We start from the raw sequence: 17,128 nt of genomic DNA on the forward strand, positions 1-17,128 counted from the left end.
TTAAGTACTTGGCTCGCCATTACTAGACAGCACTGGCATCATTTTAGGATCAAAACCCTCATATTGATCTCCCCATGTAGCTCTGTGCCAATGAAATAAGACTGGTTGCAGTGAAGCTATTTACATCCAACTTATGTTTCTTTAAATGAGGAAATCCATGCCTTCCACTTTTCAGCTAATTACTAACTAGTAATAATCAGAAGAGGATGGAAATGGTACCGAGGGAGATACGATCGCTTACTTATACCTGGAGATTAAAGGTAGTCTAACAGCAACATCATCCCTTGAGATAATTACAAATAATAATAACTTCCTTAGAAGTTCTTCACAAGGCTCATAATGGGCTTCTGCTGGAGTCCAGCAGGTGTCAGCACAAAACACAACATTAAATGATATCTTACTCGAGCGTAAGCACAGCAGAGAAGGCAGATAATCAAAATGCCAGTGCAGCACCAAAACAGGATTTCCCCTTCAATCCTCCCAAAGCCTTCCTCATCTTCATGGAATTTCCTCTCATCTGGTTTCTGACTGGTGTCAGAGGCCGAGAGCTCATTTTGCAGATCATACCACCAAAGATAGAAAGAAGGGTGTCCCATGGAGCTGCGTTGCTGGACACAGAGCTTTGCGTTATCCCTGCTCCAGAAGGACAGCATTGCTGCATTCAGAGCAGCTCCTCAGCAACCCTTTGTCCAACAGACAGACTCTGGAACACCCGGAGAGGAAGCCCAGAGATGATGACATCACAAGAGTTTGTCTTTTTAGTGCCCATTAAATCCTTCGGCTCTGATCCGGGCTGTGCTCTCAAGTCACAAAGTCATCGAGTCACAGAATGGCTTAGGCTGGAAAGAACCTTAGAGATCACCTAGGTCCAGTCACAGCAGGGCTGCTCTCAAGGAGTTCTTCTACCAATCTGTATTTATATATCTATGTTTGCCCTGACCCAAGTGCAACACCTGCAGTTGGCCTTGTTGAACCTCATTAGGTTCACGTGGGCTCACTCCTCAGGCCTGTCCAGGCCCCTTTGGATGGTGTTCCTTCCTTCTCTTGTGTCATCTGCACCACTCAGCTTGGTGTCATCAGCAAATTTGCTGAAGGTGCGCTCAATCCCACTGTTTTTGCCACTGAACCAGTCCCAAGACAGATCATTGGGGGACACCACTGGAAAACTCACTGGGGACACCACTGGGACACCCACTGGGGTGGGTGGTTGGACCGGATGATCTTGGAGGTCTTTTCCAACCTTAGTGATACTATGATTCTATGATCTTAAAATGTATGTTCATAAGTACAATGATATGTGTTCTAAATCACTTATGTGTAAGTCTCGAATATATGATAGGATTCCTAAAACATTCTGTAATTAATAAAGGTCTTTGATATTATGGAATTAAAGAGAGAGTTTAGCTTTTAAGATGCCTGTGAAAGAACTTTTGGAGCTCAGGCTACCATGTGAACAGACCCTGGTATTTCTGCCTGTAGTACTTAGCACGGAGAGTAGATATACAAGCAGTTACACAAAGAATAATCTTTTACTTCGTAGGCAATTAATGTGTACTTGCATGTCTCCCCTGGGCCTCCTCTTCTCCAGACTGAACAATTGCAGTGTATTTTGAAGAACATCCAGAAATCAAACAAAGCAAAAAGGCTGAACAGAGATGCAAAGTCCTAGAGAAAACATAGAAATTTCTATAACGCCAGGTGGACTGAGCACAGGGAATAGCAACTCATGATTTTTCTCCCCCTCTCGTCACTTTTCACCATTTAGTTCTATTTGACACGGCTAGTTTAGAGCCTACTCATCTGAACAGGCTGCCCAGGGAGGTGGTTGAGTCACCATCCCTGGAGGTGTTCAATAAACGTGTAGATGTGGTGCTAAGGAACATGATTTAGTGGGCAACAGTGGTGGAAGGTGGAGTAGATGATCTGAAAGGTCTTTTCCAACTTTAATGATTCTGTGATTCTTTTCTGGCATACATAGACAGCTGGGATACACATTCTTCCTTATTGTCAGTGAGAACAATGAAACACCTGGCCAGGTGAGAAGTACTGCACCTTATTATCGCTTTTTACCACATCTTATCACCTGTTTCTTTCCATTATCTACATTAGGGTCCTAGGATGAACTGCTGTCCTTTATACTGAGATTATGTGGGATGAGTCCCATTCCTGGAGTCCTGCAGGAGCTCTGACAAAATATCACAAAGATATTTTGTAAATCTCCAGTGTTCTTCCATTGGGTACATATCCAGAAGGTGGAATGTCAATGAGGAAGGAAAAAGGCGAGCAACAACTGCTTGCAAGTTTAGTAGTGAACAAATTTGCAAATAAGCCTATGTGCTACCTACCAGAGCAGCTTAAATGGCAGCTGCAGATGCCAAGGATGCTCAGTGGGGAGGTGCTGGGGTTTCCATTCTTCCATTACAGCAGGAAACACCACCTGCCTTTGTAGCGATCTGCATAGCTTCAGAACCCACCTGACCCTGGGCATCCTCTAAGGGCAGAATTTAGCCATTTTCCCAGAAGGTACTTAATGGGATGGGCTCAAAGCTCCTGGCTGATATGAGCACAGCTTCACCTCCCGAGGACTCTGCTGGATGTGCCCCCAAATGTACCACACTATAGAGACCGAGGGCAAATCCTCCTCTTCACCCTTAGGTACCTATTTCAGGGAGAATCACCATTTATTGGAAGCATTCCATTAGAGTCACTGTCAGCTCCCTGCACCTGAAAATGAAAATTCAACAGAATCTGTGCGTGACTCTTAGTGCTGGTTGCTGACAGAGCTCATTAGAGGGTCTTGTTAGCGAGCACCTCAGCGCCAAGATGGCGGCGCCCTCACTCGCCCCTTCCCGCCCAAACCGTCCGCCAGCAGCCGTCCCCATAGCAACAAACTCCGCCCCTCTTCCCGACGCGTCGCAGGTAGTGACGTCACTTTACGTCGCCCACTCGCGCAGGCGTAGACGGTGCGGCTGTTGTGGCTGCGTGAAGGGAGCGCGGTGGGGTCGGTGGTGTTTCCGTTGTCTTTGAGGGAAGTTGTTCGTCTTTGCGGTTTTCCCGCTCCGCAGCAGGTATTTGGGAGTGTTCTCAGGGTCTTCTAGGTTGGAGGGGTTCTTCTGTTTGGGCCTGTGAGGGGTTGGGGGTGTGAGGCCTGTTGGGATGGGGGTCGTCCGTGTCTGACAGGATTTAGGACGGAAGGAGCTGTGGGGCCGGGTCTGTGTGATGGGTGAGGGCCGAGAGGGAGATGTGGAGCCTCGTCTGTGTGAGTGTGGGGAACTGCTGCCCTCAGAGGTGCTGAAGGTACGGGAAGGAAAGTAAAGGTGTCTGCTTAGGGCTGTGTTTATGAGTATGAGAAGTCGCAGAGCTCAAATTGTAGGAAATGTACCATAAAGCTTATTCTCATATAATTCTGCTAGTGAGCATGGTCCTGTGTCACCTTTGAGTCATAGGAGTAAACAAGTCCGTGGTAGGATCGTGGTGCAGCTCCTCTGCCAGACATGCATGCTCTGTTCTGTGTGGGTTTGCTCGTTCCTTTCTCTGCCCTTCTCAGCTCCAGTTCTCCAAGAGATGGAGTTCTCACTTCGTGCTGTGCAGCTGTGTTACATGCAGGAATAGGCTGCAGCACCAATTGGAATCTCACTGTGCTTGATGCCGCCCACAGTCACAGAAATGGTTCCTAAGCTGAACACATCTGTGCTTTCCCCAGCTTTCATCTTTGTTTTGCAACATCAGAGCCCAGGAAATCTCCAGTGTACTGACAGAGGCCCTTCTCATTAGCTTCAGGGAAGACGTCAGATATCTTCATTACTTGAAGGAAGTGTATAAACAGGAATGGGAACAGCTGTTTATGAGGGTAGATAGTGATAGGATAAGGGGGAATGGTTTTAAACTGAGATAGGAGAGGTTTAGGTTAGATATTAGGAGGAAGTTTTTTGCACAGAGGGTGGTGACACACTGGAACAGGCTGCCCAAGGAGGTTGTGGAAGCCCCATCCCTGGAGGCATTCAAGGCCAGGCTGGATGTGGCTCTGTGCAGCCTGGTGTGGTGGTTGGTGACCCTGCACACAGCAGGGGGGTTGAAACGAGATGATCTTTGTGGTCCTTTTCAACCCAGGCCATTCTATGAAACAGCAAATAATGTGATTTTTGTGGATGCAATGTTCAGTTCATAGAATCATTCGTTTTGGAAGGGATCTTTAAAGGTCATCTACCCAACTCCCCTGCAATGAACAGCGGTACGTACAGCAGGGTCCCCCAGTGACTATGGAAAACTTGTATCAGTGCATTTACATAGAATGGCTTGGGTTGGAAGGGATCTTAAAGCTCATCCAGTTCCAACTCCCTTCCATGGGCTGGTTGCCACTCAATCAGATACCAGATCAGGGCCCAGCCAACCTGCCATGAACACAGTGTTGAGGCACCCAGTCCTTTGGGTGAGTGTCTCCTATTTTAAATCGTAATAAATAACTCAATTAATGCTTCTCTTACTCGTTTTCTTGCAGCATAGCCAAAGCTGAAGTAATTTACTAAAAGAACTGAGAGTGGCTCACTGAGCTCATGAGACAGCTTCACTGGGCTGTACTTACAAAGAGGTGTCATGTAGTTGTCAGAGAGATCAGTGATACATGGACAGAGAGTGTTCAGATGTACTGAAATCACGGGAGGCCACTTTCTGGTCTTAAAACACTGTTGTGTGCAGGTGTGAATGGGAATTTTCCATAGAGAAACTGCAGAATTCTGCAGATTCTTTCCTTCTGAGCTGCAGTTGCTTGGAGAAGACAGGAGCTTTGCTTCTTGCTTCAGCAGGATGTTATCTTTCAAAAATGAGGTTGGGTTCTGTCTTTCTCCTCTTGTCTGCACCTCACTGGAGAAAAAGGACTCTGCTTTTCAGTAATGAGCTGGAGAAATAATGGAAAAATATTCCTTATATACACAGTAAAAATAATCTGCAGGGTTTGTTTGCTTTTTATTTGGTAAGCGCGACTCGGTGCCCAAAGGTAAAGCCCTGACTTTCAGATTCCTGTTTTTTTCTTTAACCTTATGCTGACTAATAATCTTACCATCTAAAAATTGAGATTTTTTTTTTTTTTGCTCTTTACTTTGTCCTTGCTACAGATCATGACACCAGAACAGAGTCCAACCACTTCCCTCATCGACAGGACCATCAAGATGAGAAAAGAGACAGAAGCCCGGAAGGTGGTCTTGGCCTGGGGCCTCCTTAACGTCTCATTTGCAGGCATGATATATACTGAAATGTATGTTTTGCTGCTACATCTGATCCAAACAAACAAAGCTCTCCAGTGTTTCATTGGTTACAGCAGCAAAATGGCAACTTATTTTTTTTTTCTTTTTTCTTTTCAGGACTGGAAAACTCATAAGCACATATTACAACATAACATACTGGCCACTCTGGTATATCGGTGAGTTGTTGCAGCATTTAATTTTCTGAGTTCTTTTCTAAATTGTGGGTGTGCGTGGTGCATCACAGTTATTTGAGTTTGTTTCAGATGAGTCGACTCTAAACTACAGTATCAAATACAACTAAATGGTGAAAGGGAGAGAGGGAAAAGCAAGAGGGAGAGAAAAGTCATGAGTTGTTATTTATTCTTCCTGCTCGACCCACATGGTGTGATAGAAACTTCTGTGTTTATTCTAGAACTTGCATTCGCATCTCTGTTCAGCCTGAATGCTTTGTTTGATTTCTGGAGGTACTTCAAATACACGGTGGCACCAACAAGTTTGGTTATGAGTCCTGGACAGCAGACCCTGCTGGGGCTGCAGAATACAGGTGGGTGTTATAAATACCTCTGACAGCCCTTCTTTGGGTTCTTTTGGTTTTGTTTGCTGGTGTTATCTTTCTTCAGTGCAAGATTCTTTGAGGAACTGAGTTCAGAATTGTATGAACAGTAAGCTTAAATTACCTGCAGCACATTAGAATTAAGAGAATCAAGTTTTTGTAGAACTGGAGAGGAAGCATGTAGTAAAAAAAAAGGATTTCATAGTGAGAGGCTCAAATGCTGTGGGGCTGGACAAGGAGTTTGTAACCTATGGAAGCAAGGTAGTGCAGGTTTATCACAGAATCATAGAATGGCCTGAGTTGAAAAGGACCACAATGACCATCTTGTTTCAACCCTCCTGCTGTGTGCAGAGTCACCAACCACCAGACCAGGCTGCCCTGAGCCACATCCAGCCTGGCCTTGAATGCCTCCAGGGATGGGGCATCCACAACCTCCTTGGGCAACCTGTTCCAGTGCCTCACCACTGTCTGTGTGAAAAACTTCCTCCTAATATCTAATCTAAACCTCTCCTATCTCAGTTTAAAACCATTCCCTCTTTTCCTATCACTGTCTACCCTCATAAACACCTTTCCCCCTCCTGATTATACACTCCCTTCAAATATTGGAAGGCCACAATGAGGTCTCCCTGGAGCCTTCTCTTCTCCAAATGTTTATGTTTAATATTACACTGATGTCACATGGAGTAAAAAGATCAGAAGTCAGAGAGACTTACAAATCTTGGTGTTCTTTCTATCATCTTCATGAAAGTGCCTAATGATGATTGTTTTTACGTATTTCAGCAGTACAAACAACTCCGCCACGTGAGCTGACAGCAAAGAAAGTCCCTTCTTCAACACCTTCTCCTCCGATCCAGGGTCAAAGTGTGCTGAGTTACAGCCCATCTCGCTCTCCTAGTGCCAGTCCAAAGTTTACCACCAGTTGTATCCCAGGTTACAGCCCCCAGCTGCAGGCTCTGTCCAACAGCAGTGCTTCTTACAGCACTACCATCACTTATTCACCAGGCAGCACCTACAATAAGGTAAGGACCAAGCCATCTCCAAAAGCTTTGCGTTAAGTCGTCGTGTCCTCGTGTTGTGCTGCTGAAGGTGAGCACCAGGTAGCTGAGAGTTGTGTTCACGTGTGTCCCACACACAGAATCACACAGAATGGCAAGGCTTGGAAGGGACCTCAAGGATCATGAAGCTCCAACCCCTCTGCTGCATGCAGGGCCACCAACCTCCCCATTTCACAGCAGCCCAGGCTGCCCAAGGCCCCATCCAACCTGGCCTTGAACACCTCCAGGGATGAATGGGGCATCCACAACCTCTCTGGGCAGCCTGTTCCAGCACCTCACCACTCTCAGAGTAAAAAACTTCCCCCTGACATCCAACCTAAATCTCCCCTCCCTCAACTTCAAACCATTTGCCCTTGTCCTGCAGTTATCAACCCTTTCAAAGAGTTGATTCCCCTCCTGTTTGTAGGCTCCCTTTAGGTACAGAAAGGCTGCAATGAGGTCACCCCTCAGCCTTCTTTTCTCCATGCTGAACAAGCCCAGCTCCCTCAGCCTGTTTTTGTAGAAGAGGTGCTCCAGCCCTCTGATCATCTTTGTGGCCTCCTCTGGACCCTCTCCAACAGCTCTCTGTCAAAGAGAGAGCTGACACAGCAGTCTCATATTCACGTCGTTTACAAATCAGAATGGAGTTCTGTCCTTTGTGTGTGACACAACGGTTTGCTTTTATTTGCCCAAGATTTCCAACTTCAGCCCCTCTCCTGGTGGATCTCCGTACCCCACCAGCATTGGACCAGTGGAAAGTGGTGGGCTGAGGTCTCGTTACCGCTCTTCGCCCATTCTCTATAATTCTCCTACTGGCAAAGAGGATTACATGACAGACCTGAAGTCGTTGGACACCTTCCTTCGAAGTGAAGAAGAGAAGCAGCATCGAGTTCAGTTGGGTAAGGAGAGAAAACAGTTTGATCTGAAAAGCTTGGCAAAGGCGTGGTGCTGGTTTGATGCTAGAGTTGATTTTGTGGATGAGGAAAGTTGCAAATGACTCCAGCAGAAAGCACTGGTAGGCGTCGCTCATTAGTGTTAATCACCTGTGAACTTGGTTGCTGAACAGTTCAGCCTTCTACTGAGTATTTAAGACATGATGTAGGATGCCATTATGTCTACCCATGGCTTAGGAGCTTGGGAAGTTTTCCTCTAAAGTATTTCTTTGGGTAGGATAAGCACTTCTTACCCACAGAATCAACCTTACTGAGGCATGTGCTGATGGATCGTGTGCATGGTGTTAGCTGGTTGTTGTGGACCATGATAAGATGAGGGGCTTTAATCGCCTTGATGAGAGGTGTATCTTGTGGAGAAGATGTTGCAGATAAGGAGGGGTGTGAATTACCTGCAGGTTGCTTTTGTCCTGCACAGATACAATGCTTGTTAAGATAGAGAGTGCAATCAGTGTTGAAATCAGATTGATTTCAGGGTCTGTACTTAGGGTAATTGGTGTTCATGTCTTGTCAATACTGCGCTGACTTGCTGCCTGTACTGTTGCTTCCAGAGTTGCTTGGCTATAATTTCACGTGACCTCTTAATGAATTATTCTTTCAGGAAGTTCAGATTCCAGCTCTCCTTCCAGCAGCCCAACCTTTTGGAACTACAGCCGTTCCATGGGAGACTACGCACAGATTCTGAGGAAGTTCCAGTATCAGCTGGCTTGCAGGTCCCAGGCTCCATCAGCACACAAAAATGAAGCTGATCTGAGTTCAAAGCAGGCTGCAGAGGAGGTAAATTCAGCACCAAGGTAGCCAAGAGAGAAGCAGGCCCCTAAAATATACAGCCTCATCCAAAGGTTTGAATTTGAGCTCTAGAAGTGTTTGAGGGAGAGAAATCCTAGAAATCCCGTAGCATTTACATCCTGCAGCTTTTAAGATTCCATGTCACTGTAAAGGGATGAGAATTATAGTTGTAAAATGATTTCTGACCAGGGATAGGGAGAAAATAAACAGCTCCAGGCTCTGACCGTATGCAGGTTGCCCTGGAGAGCAAGGAATATTTTGGATAAAATATATTTGTAACATAAAAAATGCCTTGAAACACATCTGTTCAACTGTGTGTGTTCTGTATATCTGAAGGATATTCTCCTTCACTCCTGCTTCTCAAGGTCTGATTTGAAGAAACACCATTAGTGTGCCTTCAATTAAATTTACCTTTTTTTAGCATTTCACACATAAACCCAATGCAGCTTCCCTCTTCAGATACCTTTCAAATCTATCTCAAGAGATCTGAGAGCTTAAAACTCAATTTGGACTCCTGCAGGGGTCTTGTAACAAATAAAGCATGGCAGTGTAGTAGAAGCCTACAGACACAAGGATTCTGTAAGGAACGTGATCTGAATGATGTGCTGAAGTTAGCATCAGAAAATGTTTTAGAGCTTAAAAACTCTCTTGGCATTGCTGTGTAAAATGTCCTTTCCACAGGTTTGGGCACGAGTGACGATGAATCGACAGCTGCTTGATCACATGGACTCCTGGACTGCAAAGTTCAGAAATGTAAGTCCTGTCTCTAAGGGCTGCGTGGCTTTTGGAAACAAGCAGAGCAGAGTGGAAAAGTTTTGTGTGTCCCCTGCATGCCTGGGGAGGTGGAAAGGATTGCACTGCGTGTAAGGGTTGGGATGTGCTTGTGCAAGGAGAACACAGCTTGTAAGAGAGATACTGAGATGTATTTAGTGATGTAATTACTCAGTAATACATGAAAGCATCTTAGGTGCAACAAGATTTGTTTTTCCTCTTTGTGGTTTGGTGGTTAAATAGATATATCTATGAGGACAGGCTGAGGGAATTGGGCTTGTTCAGCCTGGAGAAGAGAAGGCTGCGGGGCGACCTCATTGCAGCCTATCAATACCTGAAGGGAACCTACATCCAGGAGGGGAGTAAACTCTTCACAAGGGCTGACAATAGCAGGACTAGGGGAAATGGTTTGAAGTTGAAGGAGGGAAGATTTAGGTTGGATGTCAGGGGGAAGTTCTTTACAAGGAGAGTAGTTAGGCCCTGGAACGGGCTGCCCAGGGAGGTTGTGGATGCCCCGTCCTTGGACGTGTTCAAGGCCAGGTTGGACGGGGTCCTGGGCAACCTGATCTAAATGTGTATGTTTGGTGGCCCTGCTAGGCAGGGGGGTTGGAACTACATGATCCTTGAGGTCCCTTCCAACCCGGGTGATTCTGTGATTCTGTGATTTCAGACTTGTTTTCCTGAGACTGAAGCACCAAAAATTACAAAAATAATTTCACTGGAACAGGCTGCCCAAGGAGGCTGTGGATGCCCTGGATCCCTAGAGTCATTCAAGGCCAGGCTGGATGTGTTTCTGGGCAGCCTGGTCTGGTGGTTGGCAACCCTGCACACAGCAGGGGGGTTGAAACAAAATGATCTTTGTGGTCCTTTTCAACCTATTCTCTGATTCTAAGAAAATTCCATCCCACAAGTTGACTTTTTCTTACAATCCTCAGCTATGTGATTAAAAATTAAAAAGATCTTAATCTTACCAGTAGGACTGAATCTAATTGCACACAATGGGAGCATCACTAGTAAAACTAACTTCGATTGCCCCTCCAGTCGTACCACCTATCAAGTATTAAGTTTTACTTGCTTAAGAAAAAATAGTTTTGACCTAGGGGAAAAGTGAAGACTTGTGTGAGATCCATACCAAACTCATAAGCATCTGCTCATTATTAGGGCCAGTTTGCTTCACTCCCCAAATCCTGTCACATACAAATACTCCTGAGGTGGTTATCAGCTCCTTGTTTTCCTGAAGCAGATCTGAGAAGGGAGTTGACCCATCAAAGTAGAACGTATCTTTATGGATGAGGAGCTCTCCCTCATGATAACGCTTCCCTCATTGTTTAGAAAGACTTTATCTGATTCCTGCTAGAAATTTGTTTTCTTTTTTACATTTTCTGGCCTTTCAGAAGGTAGTTGAGTCATTTAAACTCATGGTGATTCACTTGCTATGCTCTGCATGTGGCTTAGTGTTGGTCAGCATTTTTGTGATTGTAACAGCAGTGATGACTGGAGCATAAATTAAGGGGTATTTTTTAGATACTCTGGGCATAAACTTAGGAATATTTTTAGGTATTCTTGTTACTTCTGACCTTTTGAATGTTCACCTTTTTCTTTCCCAGTGGATTAATGAAACTATTCTGGTGCCACTTGTCCAAGAGATTGAGTCTGTGAGCACTCAGCTGAGAAGAATGGGGTGTCCAGAACTGCAGATTGGAGGTAGGATGCCCCATCACTTTGAGATTCCTGACATTGGTTGACAGAGCACTGCTCTGTGGCTGGAGCATAGAATAGGTGTCATATTAATCTTCATCAGACTTAATTTACACTTGTTTCTATTGCATGTTGGTGTGGCCTCTGTTCCCTGAACAGTGCTTTTCCAAACCCTTAAAATTAGCTGCTTTCTGAAAGGACTTCATAAAATTCTGATGAACTGAAATCTTTTTTATTTAATGATAAAATTCTGAGGGAACTGCAGCTCGTGTCACTATGATATCCCCTTAACCAATGAGAGGATTTGATCTGCTGCCTTTAAATGAAGTCCATTTGTTCTGTGGACTGGTCATAGTGTCCACTCAAGAGCTACAGCTGCTGTGATGCCACTGGAAAATTGATCACTGCTCACCCCATCTCCATCTGCTTACTCTCTATGCTCTTCAAAGTGGGTATTGGTTCCTTGTGGCTTTTATATTCTGTGACATAAAGCAGTTGTCTGCTCTTTCTTTGCCTGGAAGTTAACAGTGAGGTGCTGTGTCATGTGTTAAATATTTCTGGGGTTTAATCTGCCAGAAAGGAGAGTTCTTTGTAACGATGCTTGGTAAAGGAATCTGTTGACATGCACTGGCTCTTCTTGTATTGCAGAAGCCAGCATCAGCAGCCTGAAGCAGGCAGCGCTCGTGAAAGCTCCTCTCATTCCAACCCTGAATGCTATCGTGCAATATTTGGATCTTACACCAAACCAGGAATACTTGGTCGAAAGGATCAAAGGTGTGTGGTGATGCTTTGCTGAATTGGAGAGACTTCAGTGACCACAACCAAGCACGGTGGCAGTAGGCACTGCTTTATTTGAGGTGTTCCCACAGTCACAGTAGGGACAAGAGCTGTGTTTAAGCAGGAGATGCATTTCTCTGCCATTTTCTAGTTCTGTAGCAATGTAATGATGCAGGACTTGGATATAACTTTGTCTTAAAATGTTTTTAAAAGCTTTATTTCTTGCTTTCCACCGACGTACTTGGAGTGCAGAGTGCTGAGTTTAACCCTTTCATTCATCAAAAATAAACACCACTCTGTAAATTGACTCCCCCGGTAATTTTTTCCTATTTAGTGCACTGTAAATATGCCTGAAGTCCTTGAAGCTTGCATAAAACACTGCTCTCCCATACTCTCTCAGTAACAGAATAAATGTTGTTGCTTTCAGAGCTTTCTCAGGGAGGCTGCATGAGTTCCTTCCGATGGAACCGAGGAGGAGATTTCAAGGGCCGTAAGTGGGACACCGACCTGCCCACAGACTCTTCTGTAAGTGCTGCCTCTCAGCATTGGTTTTGGAGGTGGTGGCCTGTAGGCCTTTGGAGGAACACAAAAACAAACCTGTTTGCATTGCTGTGAAGATAATCCCATTGTAGTCAGTGAGATTACGTAGGGAATGATGCAAATGGGATTGGACATTGCATAGATTACAAAAAGGCAATTGCATACCTTAGTCTTTGGTTCTTGAGCTCACATGAAGTGTTTCTCAGATAGCTCTGGGGAGCAGCATTACTAGTAGGGATCTTGCTGGGGCAAACCAAGCCTATTAATTTCTAATGCAGGGAAAACCTTTCACCTTGTTCTCCTTTTCCTTTGCTGTAACGGACAAAGGGAGAATGGAGATGGAGTGGTGTGGCTGCTGTTTGAGTCTTGAAACAGGATTTACTTTTCTAGTTGTGAAGATTAAGTGTTTAATTGTGAGTGGCTGCAGAGGAGCTCTCACTGTATTGGCAGAAAGCAAGCTGAGCAGCTCAGAAGTGCTTAAAGATCCCAAGGCAGAAAATCACAACCCCTACATTCAGTCTTTTATCAAAACCAGATAGCATAGGTCGTGTTGGGTGTTAAACTCCTACGTATATTAAGCTTCTAAGAACTCTGGGAAAGAAGTTTTGATGTATCATTAATATGAACACGGGCTGTAAAATGTTGGTATTATTGCTCAAAGGCAATTACTAGAAGAAATGATACTGATGTGCATTTTTGTTAGCCTCATCTGATGTCACAAAGCAGTGCTTCCTGAGGTTAGTCCTCAGACTTGATGTTCTCTGGCCTTTAGCCCACGGAAACTCTTTTGTCTGCAGGACAGTAAGGTACTCTTCCTAGGACTTCATTCCAAAATGAGGAGAAAGGAGAAACTTGCTAAATAGGTGTCGTGTTATAAAACTTGAGTTGGGTGGCATCTGCCCTTCTCGGCCATCCCTGAAACAGAAGGCTTGCAGTTTTATGGCCCAGATCTGCTCGCAAGATCCGTGGCTCTGCCACGTTCTGCAGGACGCCAGGATAAAGTTACTCGTGTGTGAACTGAGCTCCTGACACACAGCATCAGTTTGTCACGCTGTGGCTGGCACTGTTTTCATTTACTGGAAGAAATAAATTTGTCTCCACCCACACGGCAGCCCATTGAAATCCACGCTTTAAGCCCTGATCTGCTGAACAGAGTAGAGTTATGTCAGGGCTGCAACCAAATGCTGTAAGTGGTGCCTAATGTTATGAGAAGAAACTTGCTGTATTGTTGCATGTTGTCCTTTGGTCTCTTTAAGGCTGCTAAACCTCAGTTTGTTTTTGTTAACCCAGATCATCATGCACGTGTTCTGCACTTACCTGGACTCCAGACTCCCACCTCACCCCAAGTATCCTGATGGCAAAACCTTTACTTCCCAGCACTTCATTCAAACACCTGACAAACCAGGTACTGGTGTTCACAGCGTGCTCCCTGAGCTGCTGCTTGTGTCACAACAGCACCTTCAGAATCCACGTTACCTTTTCAACTTGTCATCCACAGACACTTCGAATGAAAATGTGTTTTGCATCTACCAAAGCAGCATCAACCCACCCCACTACGAGCTGATCTACCAGCGCCACGTCTACAATCTGCCCAAGGTACACCAGTGTTCTGCTGTCAGAAAATCATCACTAGATGTTCTTTGTGTGATTTGGGATGCTGGCTCAGTGCAAAAAGCAAACCTTAACTCTATCACTGACCAGCTGCTGTCAGAAAATCGTAACTAGATGTTCTTTGTGTGATTTGGGATGCTGGCTCAGTGCAGAAAACAAACCTTAACTCTATCACTGACCATTGTGTAGTATTTAATCTGCCATTAAATAATAGCCTGGGCAGTTATCTTCTTGTGTTCTTTTTCCTTATCTGACAATTGGTATCTAAAATACCAAGTCATACAATCTGTGATGCATCTTATCAACATTTCACCTCTTTTTTTATTTTTCTTCCCCCTCTCCTGACAACACTGCAGTGCCTTGTTGTGATGTGTTTACTACTTGTCTGAAATATTGATGTGATTTCTAAGCTCCTTTCTCCTTCTGTGACTTTAGGGCAGAAACAACATGTTCCACACCTTGCTCATGTTTCTGTATATCATAAAGACAAAGGAATCTGGGATGCTGGGGTGAGTAATGTGTCGTCATGATGTGTTGTGTCCTGTTGTCTGAAAGCACCTCGAACCAAAACCGATGCAGTTGGGGTGATAATAGAAAAGGAATCATGTAGTTTCAACCCCTCTGCTATGTGCAGGATCACCAAAAATCTCCAAATTGCCTTCTCATTTGAAACAACAGCAGATTTTTCATAAAAATAGAGTTTTATTTGTTTGAACATACAGAGGAGAAGTCTAGTGCAGATGGAGACTGTGCTGGGGAGGAGCGGTGTTGCTTTCTTTCCTGAGGAGCTCTGCTGTTTATAGCCAGGGACAAAAGCCATAACCTCATGTTTTTGGCACAACGAGGCATGTTTGGAGTATACACTGCAAGTTGCCTTGAAATAAAAGCAGTGTCAAGGCTTCCCCTTGCTCCAGAATCCTTTGCTCTGGAAGTGCTCTGCACAACTCAGAGCAAAGCACAGTGCCTGCCTGCATGTTACAGCGCTGAACTGTCGTGACTCTTTGCTTTAAGCAAGCACTTTGATTTCCTTGCACCTGATTGTGATAACTTGGTTTCTGCAGACGTGTAAACCTTGGCTTGTCGGGAGTCAACGTGCTGTGGATTTTTGGAGAATAACACCTCATGTTCAAAAAGATGATGAGCTGGCTTCTGGCAAGACAAAGTGAGCAGTCATTGCCTTGTTGACTTGAACACAGACTGTGAAGCACAATACTTTAGCTCTGCTCTGTGAGCAGAGAAGTGTTTATAATTCCTGGACAGGTTTCACCATCACATTCTTTAAAACATTTTGTTGTTGAAACACTCCCGGATCTGAATTCTGGGCAGATTTTCTCTTTCCATCTCTTCACCTCAGCAAACCCTGCTTAACAAAGCCCTTTCCTGTTGGTGTTTTGTGTACCCTCCAGTGCCATCACTACTGTGAAGATGAACTGTGCCAGATGGAAAGAGAAAACTGATTTTAGTATGTAAGATCTTTTTAGTTTTTTTTTTTTTCTTTTAAAATAAGCAAGTTTGGGTGTCTTGCTAAGCTGTGAAACACCGTGGGCGCCTTGAGTACAACCCCAACATCTCCTTTTGCCTTTGCTTTTTTGTTTTTTATTATTTTTTATCTCATTTTACTTCTCCCATCAGCTTTTCTCCTGGTACCCCCTCACTCTGGAGGCCGTGCAGCCTGGCTTCAGCATCTCTGGATGATACCAAACTCTGTGAACCCGGCCCCATTTTGAGACATGTTTGTTTCAGAGATACATTTGGTTCTTCAAAGATAACATTTGGCATTTGCCAAAAAGAAAAAACCACAACCAAAGCACCTTTTTAACACGGGTAGGAGGAGAGATGTCAGTAATGTACGTAGCTTAATTTTGTTAAGCAGGGATAAAAATTCACTGCCCTGAGTTGCTGAAGCTTTTTGTGTGCTTAAGGCAGGGAGGTCGCTTTGTTCCTTTTGCATCTCAGCTTCCACGGGGTCCTTTATTTGCTACTGTCAAGTGCCAAAAACCATTTGCGCATCTAAAGTGGGAGAACTACGTAGGGCTGGGACTGGGACTGAGCATTCCCTGTGTTCTGTTATGTATTTTTGTACTGTATACATCTATCTTCTTCACTCAGTTTTGTCCTGCCAGCCCCAGTCATGCACCAACACGAACTGAGGTCTCATGATTTGCTCAGGGCAGGTGCTGTCACCTCTCTGTAAATGGAAGAACCAATTGTTTTGTGACTCTGTTTTGAGGGAGGCACAGGTTATTATTTTTTCCTCTGATGGCTGACAACAAAATGGCTCATTTGGTTCCTGCATTAAATGGGTTCCTCTTAGTCAACGTTGGTGTTTTTCCTGTGGTGCAGCATCACTAATTTAATCCGAGGGCATTTTGCACAAGTGATGTTGAGGAGTAGCATTGCTGCTCTTGTGTTAAAAGCTCTTCCTGTGCAGATGGGCACCTCTGGATCCATGTGCAACTCAGTCCCTGTGCAGCCCCCCCCTGCACCCCAAAAAACCATACACCCCAATTCCTGTTGCTAATCCCTCTCCCTAAGGCTGCACCTCAGTCTCTATGGACCCTAATGCTCTGTACACCTCAACACCGTGTGCATCCGCTGTGCTCTGCTCTCTGTGCAGCTCAGAGCCTTCTGTACCCCATTCTCCACACATCTGACATGCTGTGCACCCCATTCTACACACACCCTAGTCCCAGTGTGGGTCCCTTTGTTCTGGGCCCTGTACAGTGCGTTCCCTGCACACCCAAAAACCACACACGTCACATCTTCCATGCACCCCAGTACACAGCAGACCCTGACTCTGCTCCCCATGCACCAAACACCCCAGGCACTCTGTTGCACCCCATTACACCACATGCTCCATGGACATCAGTGCACCCCACCAACATCACAAATCCACACCCAATACACAGCACACCCCAAAACCTTTGCACTCTGCTTCCTGCAAACCCTGACTTATTGTGCACTTCAGCCCAAAGCACACCCTAACACCACACACCCCAATATCCCTGTGCACCCCAACACAACACACCCCACTATATCATGCACAGTGACACAGTGCAACCCATCCCAGGGTCCCCCAGTACACTGTACACCCCAACCCCATGCACCCCAATACACCACGCTCCCAAACCCATGCACCTTGACTTTCATACACAGGGTACCCCA

General features: G+C 45.2%; 1 protein-coding gene across 1 annotated transcript; it reads left to right on the forward strand.

Annotated features, from left to right (window-relative positions):
* Positions 1 to 5,114: 5,114 nt before the first annotated feature.
* On the forward strand, positions 5,115 to 15,079 carry TMEM209 (transmembrane protein 209; the record flags this gene model as incomplete). Its single annotated transcript, XM_079544359.1, has 14 exons — positions 5,115 to 5,251; positions 5,358 to 5,416; positions 5,653 to 5,784; positions 6,574 to 6,812; positions 7,522 to 7,726; positions 8,379 to 8,554; positions 9,248 to 9,319; positions 10,945 to 11,041; positions 11,684 to 11,809; positions 12,240 to 12,337; positions 13,643 to 13,757; positions 13,851 to 13,948; positions 14,399 to 14,472; positions 15,025 to 15,079. 14 exons carry the CDS (start codon positions 5,115 to 5,117, stop codon positions 15,077 to 15,079), a joined length of 1,683 nt encoding a protein of 560 aa, XP_079400485.1.
* Between the last annotated feature and the right edge of the window lie 2,049 nt (positions 15,080 to 17,128).

This window comes from Tetrao urogallus, assembly GCF_951394365.1.
Source record: "Tetrao urogallus genome assembly, chromosome: 1".
NCBI classification, from domain to species: domain Eukaryota; kingdom Metazoa; phylum Chordata; class Aves; order Galliformes; family Phasianidae; genus Tetrao; species Tetrao urogallus.